The 7,927-nt window shown below is 40.5% G+C and overlaps 1 protein-coding gene across 1 annotated transcript in view; it reads right to left on the bottom strand.

Annotated features, from left to right (window-relative positions):
* Positions 1-3,175: 3,175 nt before the first annotated feature.
* The window catches only part of Alg7 (Alg7 dolichyl-phosphate N-acetylglucosaminephosphotransferase), a 29,688-nt gene continuing 24,936 nt past the window's right edge, over positions 3,176-7,927 (bottom strand). Inside the window, exon 7 of the mRNA XM_071686901.1 lies at positions 3,176-5,946. Coding sequence (XP_071543002.1) covers positions 5,643-5,946 — 304 coding nt within the window. The 3' untranslated portion in view covers positions 3,176-5,642. The remainder of the gene's footprint in view (positions 5,947-7,927) is intronic.

The following is a 7,927-nucleotide window of genomic DNA, read 5'->3' as shown; positions in this document are numbered from 1 at the left end:
CTATCCTTTCTAATCTGCCCACCTCCCATGCTTCTCATGCCACAAGCATCTTTTGCACAAGCCATCACTGCTTCCCTAAATACATCCCATTCCAACCCCCACTCCCCTTACGTCCTTTGTTCTCACCTTTTTCCATTCTGTACTCAGTCTCTCCTGGTACTTCCTCACACAAGTCTCCTTCCCAAGCTCACTTACTCTCACCACTCTCTTCACCCCAACATTCTCTCTTCTTTTCTGAAAACCTCTACAAATCTTCACCTTCGCCTCCTCAAGATAATGATCAAACATCCCTCCAGTTGCACCTCTCAGCACATTAATATCCAAAAGTCTCTCTTTCATGCCTATCAATTAACACGTAATCCAATAACGCTCTCTGGCCATCTCTCCTACTTACATACGTATACTTATGTATATCTCTCTTTTTAAGCCAGGTATTCCCAATCAACAGTCCTTTTTCAGCACATAAATCTACAAGCTCTTCACCATTTCCATTTACAACACTGAACACCCCATGTATACCAATTATTCCCTCAACTGCCACATTACTCGCCTTTGCATTCAAATCACCCATCACTATAACCCAGTCTCATGCATCAAGGAATTGTGCATTATTACCTCCCTTGATGATTGGGGCTGGGGACCCTAGATCTGCAAAATCTATTCCCACAAAAGATGCATGCCTGCATGCACTTGACCCACTCTGCGTAACTAAGAATTGAGTTTATGATACCATAAAAAAAATGCAATGGCATGTAACATGCATACCAAAAAAATAAAAAAACTGTTTCTTGCTTGTAGTATAACATCCTATATTCTCCAAATTTCTTTTATTCCTTAACCTGACTCTGCTCTTTAACTAAAATGTGGTCCACCTCAGAATTTCTACCACTCTATCTGTATTTCTAATGCCCATTCCCTCAGAACTCCCATGAAGGGGATGGCAACAGCAAAAAGTCTTGACATTCCCGTCCTTACATGCCTCCCTCACATACACCATTCCAAACATTCTTCCATCACTTCTCTCCCTCCAGTGCTCTTCCACTTTATTTCCCCATGCCACAGGTAGTCTTCTACTACTCAACTATACAGTATTTATTATCAGTAATTCTCACCAGTCATTCATAATCAGGTTATACTGCATGATACTGTTATTCATAATTCACTTACGTTTTATAACATTACTTATACTCTTCTAACCCACGTAGCAGTCTTTTCTTTCTGCCTTACCCACACATGGACTGCTGGCATTCTGTCCACAGATATACAGTCTCTCCTTGTCACGCATGACATTTGACAACATTTAACTCACACAACCATTCTTCATAAATCTAGATTTTACTGTGGTGAGCATTATGTGCTAGCCCTGCCCTTTGGCAATATGGTTGGAGCAATAAATAGTATTAGGTAAGCATTTGACAGGAGCATTTGGTAGAAAAAATAGGTAGAAGTGATAGACAGGAGCATTAGTTCGGGAGCACTAAGTAAACGTAGTTGGTTGGAGCATTAAGCGGAAGTAGTAGGTTTGAGCATTTAGCAGATACATTAGGTTGAAGTAGTTGATAGGAACATTATATAGGAGCCCCTGAAAACACTGCACAAGAGTTGCCTTCTGCCACTGGTGTGTTAATGGTGAGACACCAAAGGCTAAGAAGCAGCTGAAGTTCACCAGTTATAGAGACTCTTGCTGTGGCTACCCCGTTAAGGGAGTTCCAGAAGGGAAATAGGCATCAGAGATATAAATGGACAGATAGAGAAATAGATTTTATGACAAAGTGGGCATTTCTTGTATCACAAATCATGCAATTCTTGATACTATATGATGAATGAATAAATATACACAAATTTTGCCAACAGATTTATGCATTAAAACAGAGTACATAAAACATATATACATCAAAGTATAATTCAGTTCCCTGAATTTCAAAATCTACAAAATTCTCAACCAGCATACATTTATTTAACAAGATAAATATTCAAACATACATATTTATACAAAATGTTCAATGACAACACTAATGCGTTAATATATATGTTTCTTTTTAAAGTCTTTATACATATTATGCACCCATACTTATTTTGATTCAATAAAAATGATATTAAGTTTTTCATTATACGATTATACAAAGACTAATAGTTAGGATATATTTGACTGGCAAAATTCTCTCCTTAAAAGAGTCCTTATTTTCAGCAACCATAGAATTCTGTATGGTATTTTCATAGGAAATTATTGCTTACTAATATATTCACTGGAAATCTCACTCTTATATACATCCAAAAAAGAACAGAAGAAAAGCAGATCTAAGCAAACCATATTTTGAAAACAAAGATATAAGAAAGTACAGAAAAATAAAAGGTATGGAGTTTCTGATATATTTATTATATCAAATTACAGAGGTATAAGTTTGTTGAGTATTCCTGGTAAATTATATGGGAGGGTATTGATTGAGAGGGTGAAGGCATGTACAGAGCATCAGATTGGGGAAGAGCAGTGTGGTTTCAGAAGTGGTAGAGGATGTGTGGATCAGGTGTTTGCTTTGAAGAATGTATGAGAAATACTTAGAAAAGCAAATGGATTTGTATGTAGCATTTATGGATCTGGAGAAGGCATATGATAGAGTTGATAGAGATGCTCTGTGGAAGGTATTAAGAATATATGGTGTGGGAGGAAAGTTGTTAGAAGCAGTGAAAAGTTTTTATCGAGGATGTAAGGCATGTGTACGTGTAGGAAGAGAGGAAAGTGATTGGTTCTCAGTGAATGTAGGTTTGCGGCAGGGGTGTGTGATGTCTCCATGGTTGTTTAATCTGTTAATGGATGGGGTTGTTAGGGAGGTGAATGCAAGAGTTTTGGAAAGAGGGGCAAGTATGAAGTCTGTTGGGGATGAGAGAGCTTGGGAAGTGAGTCAGTTGCTGTTCGCTGATGATACAGCGCTGGTGGCTGATTCATGTGAGAAACTGCAGAAGCTGGTGACTGAGTTTGGTAAAGTGTGTGAAAGAAGAAAGTTAAGAGTAAATGTGAATAAGAGCAAGGTTATTAGGTACAGTAGGGTTGAGGGTCAAGTCAATTGGGAGGTGAGTTTGAATGGAGAAAAACTGGAGGAAGTGAAGTGTTTTAGATATCTGGGAGTGGATCTGGCAGCGGATGGAACCATGGAAGCGGAAGTGAATCATAGGGTGGGGGAGGGGGCGAAAATTCTGGGAGCCTTGAAGAATGTGTGGAAGTCGAGAACATTATCTCGGAAAGCAAAAATGGGTATGTTTGAAGGAATAGTGGTTCCAACAATGTTGTATGGTTGCGAGGCGTGGGCTATGGATAGAGTTGTGCAGGAGGATGGATGTGCTGGAAATGAGATGTTTGAGGACAATGTGTGGTGTGAGGTGGTTTGATCGAGTAAGTAACGTAAGGGTAAGAGAGATGTGTGGAAATAAAAAGAGCGTGGTTGAGAGAGCAGAAGAGGGTGCTTTGAAATGGTTTGGGCACATGGAGAGAATGAGTGAGGAAAGATTGACCAAGAGGATATATGTGTCGGAGGTGGAGGGAACGAGGAGAAGAGGGAGACCAAATTGGAGGTGGAAAGATGGAGTGAAAAAGATTTTGTGTGATCGGGGCCTGAACATACAGGAGGGTAAAAGGAGGGCAAGGAATAGAGTGAATTGGAGCGATGTGGTATACCGGGGTTGACGTGCTGTCAGTGGATTGAATCAAGGCATGTGAAGCGTCTGGGGTAAACCATGGAAAGCTGTGTAGGTATGTATATTTGCGTGTGTGGACGTATGTATATACATGTGTATGGGGGTGGGTTGGGCCATTTCTTTCGTCTGTTTCCTTGCGCTACCTCCCAAACGCGGGAGACCGTAAAAAAAAAAAAAAATTTATTTTGCTTTGTCGCTGTCTCCCGCGTTAGTGCAAGGAAACAGACGAAAGAATGGCCCAACCCACCCACATACACATGTATATACATACACATCCACACACGCAAATATACATACCTATACATCTCAACGTATACATGTATATACACGCACAGACATATACATATATACACGTGTACATAATTCATACTGTCTGCCTTTATTCATTCCCATCGCCACCCCGCCACACATGTAATAACAACCCCCTCCCCCCTCATGTGTGCGAGGTAGTGCTAGGAAAAGACAACAAAGGCCCCACTCGTTCACACTCAGTCTCTAGCTGTCATGTAATAATGCACCGAAACCACAGCTCCCTTTCCACATCCAGGCCCCACACAATTTTCCATGGTTTACCCCAGACGCTTCACATGCCCTGGTTCAATCCACTGACAGCACGTCGGCCCTGGTATACCATATCGTTCCAATTCACTCTATTCCTTGCACGCCTTTCACCCTCCTGCATGTTCAGGCCCCGATCACTCAAAATCTTTTTCACTCCATCTTTTCACCTCCAATTTGGTCTCCCACTTCTCCTCGTTCCCTCCACCTCTGACACATATATCTTCTTGGTCAATCTTTCCTCACTCATTCTCTCCATGTGCCCAAACCATTTCAAAACACCCTCTTCTGCTCTCTCAACCACACTCTTTTTATTACCACACATCTCTCTTACCCTATTATTACTTACTCGATCAAACCACCTCACACCACATATTGTCCTCCAACATCTCATTTCTAGCACATCCACCCTCCCGCGCACAACTCTATCCATAAGCCCACGCCTCGCAACCATACAACATTGTTGGAACCACTATTCCTTCAAACATACCCATTTTTGCTTTCCGAGATAATGTTCTCAACTTCCACACATTCTTCAACGCTACCAGAATTTTTGCCCCCTCCCCCACCCTATGATTCACTTCCACTTCCATGGTTCCATCCGCTGCCAAATCCACTCCCAGATATCTAAAACACTTCACTTCCTCCAGTTTTTCTCCATTCAAACTTACCTCCCAACTGACTTGGTCCTCAACCCTACTGTACCTAATAACCTTGCTCTTATTCACATTTACTCTCAACTTTCTTCTCTCACACACTTTACCAAACTCAGTCACCAGCTTCTGCAGTTTCTCACATGAATCAGCCACCAGCGCTGTATCATCAGCGAACAACAACTGACTCACTTCCCACGCTCTGATATATTATTTACATTTACCTTTTATCTCCCTGTCATATATATATATATTCATTCATTATACTTTGTCGCTGTCTCCCACATTAGCGAGGTAGCGCAAGGAAACAGACGAAAGAATATATATATATATATATATTTATTTATTTTTGTTTATTTTGCTTTGTCGCTGTCCCGCGTTTGCGAGGTAGCGCATATATATATATATATATATATATATATATTATCCCTGGGACAGGGGAGAAAGAATACTTCCCACGTATTCCCTGCATGTCGTAGAAGACGACTAAAAGGGGAGGGAACGGGTGGCTGGAAATCCTCCCCCTCTTGTTTTTTTTATTTTTCCAAAAGAAGGAACAGAGAAGGGGGTCAGGTCAGGATTATTTTTTTTTAATTTTCCAAAAGAAGGAACAGAGAAGGGGGCCAGGTGAGGATATTCCCTCAAAGGCCCAGTTCTCTGTTCTTAACGCTACCTTGCTAATGCGGGAAATGGCGAATAGTTTGAAAGAAAGAAAAAGATATATACTATACATGAATTATTTCAAAAGAACATGTTAGCTAAAGGATATCGTATAAAAAATGCTAAACCAGAACATAAAATCTGTAGCACCAGTAATTTGGTGGTGAGACTAGCCTCATGTTGTGGACCAAGGTTCATTAACACCAAGTTGATAAGAGTCAAATTATTTACTCGACACATTTCACCATCTTCCCCAATACCCTCTTCCAGGTGTGCAAGACCTAGCCTTGTTAAAATTCGAAGAACAACCAGGAGAGGTTTTTTAATTTCATCTGCTTTAAATTCAGCAACACTGGGTTCCAGTTTGTCTTCCTTTGCCACGTACCTACATTAAAAAGGAATCGAAAAATTATGAAAGGTTTTACTTGGTATCTGCTACTCACATGATTCATAAAACCATAGTTACAAAAGAATGAACCAGCATACTGTAAATGGATTTCATAAATTTAGAAATGAAGCAGGGGAAGAATCACAAACAAATAAGAAGTACAATTACAATTGAGTCATACACAAAACATTATTCATATCCTCAAAGACCCCTTCTTCTCCAGGTGCTCTTTCAGCTTCAAGGCTGCATTACATTCAGAAGCAGGGAGAAGATGAACTCCTTGGGAATAAGATTCTTTAACAAAATTGTACTCTGGTGATATAACTTTTTCAAGGGAGACTCTCCATTTGTGGCCTAACCTTAAGGAGGCAGAGTCCAGTATTGTGTAAGTGGTATCAACATACTGAGAAAGAATATGGATAAATAATGAAGTTTTTCTAAATAATGAAGTTTTTCTTCAGGAAGTGGGAAGGTAAAAATGAGGATCAAAAGAGTAAGGCAAAATATGTAATACTGTGGTTTCTTTATGGCAGTACAATGTAAAAATAAAAATGTCAAGATTTTTGAAGGTCCAAGCTGCTTAAGCAGTGGGATATCACATAAGATTCAGCTGGGGTTACAGGTGAGAGCAAAAGACTGAGGACCTCAGGAAGTCACAAATATGTACAGATACGCAAAACTGATATATGCGTCAGAAACAGACTTGAAGAAGACAAATTGGAGACAAAAAGATATAGTAAAAGATTTAAGTCCTTTGGGGCCTGGACAAGCAGGAGGGTAAACAGCATGCACAGGATAGAGTGAACAAAAGCGATGTAGTACACATGGGGTGATGCGCTGTTAATGCCTGAACCAGAGCATGTGAAGCAGCTGGGAGAAACCACAGAAAAGTCTTTGCAGCCTGGTTATGGATAGGGGTCTATGGCTTTGGTGCATTACACATGACAGCTAAAGAATGGATGTAAAGGAATGAGACCTTTCTTCATTTGTTCCTGGTACTAACTTGTGAATATAGGAAAATGCAAACAAGTTTGAAAAAAATACAAAATTAAAAAAACAACATAAATGAAAGATAGCACAGTGACAAATCTGATGTCCTGGTAATGGCAAAGACACAACTGTACAACACTGTCATGATATTAATTTATCTATTTTATTTTTTATTTATTCTACTTTGTTGCTGTCTCCCGTGTTAGCGAGGTAGCGCAAGGAAACAGACGAAAGAATGGCCCAACCCACCCACATACACATGTATATACATACACGTCCACACACGCACAGAGACATACCTATACATCTCAACGTTTACATATATATATACACACAGACATATACATATATACACATGTACATAATTCATACTGTCTGCCTTTATTCCTTCCCATCGCCACACAGCCACACATGAAATAGCAACACCCTCCCCCCACATGTGCGCAAGGTAGCGCTAGGAAAAGACAACAAAGGCCACATTCATTCACACTCCGTCTCTAGCTGTCATGTATAATGCACCAAAACCACAGCTCCCTTTCCACATCCAGGCCCCACAGAACTTTCCACGGTTTACCCCAGACACTTCACATGCCCTGGTTCAATCCACTGACAGCACATCGACCCCAGTATACCACATTTTTCCTATTCACTCTATTCCTTACACGCCTTTAACCCTCCTGCATGTTCAGGCCCCGATCACTCAAAATCTTTTTCACTCCATCTTTCCACCTCCAATTTAGTCTCCCACTTCTCCTCGTTCCCTCCACCTCTGACACATATATCCTCTTGATCAATCTTTCCTCATTCATTCTCTCCATGTGACCAAACCATTTCAAAACACCCTCTTCTGCTCTCTCAACCACACTCTTTTTATTACCACACATCTCTCTTACCCTATTATTACTTACTCGATCAAACCACCTCACACCACATATTGTCCTCCAACATCTCATTTCTAGCACATCCACCCTCCCGCGCACAACTCTAT

Source organism: Panulirus ornatus, chromosome 43, assembly GCF_036320965.1.
Source record: "Panulirus ornatus isolate Po-2019 chromosome 43, ASM3632096v1, whole genome shotgun sequence".
In the NCBI taxonomy this organism is placed as follows: Eukaryota; Metazoa; Arthropoda; class Malacostraca; order Decapoda; family Palinuridae; genus Panulirus; species Panulirus ornatus.
This window is presented reverse-complemented; position numbering and strand designations above follow the sequence as displayed.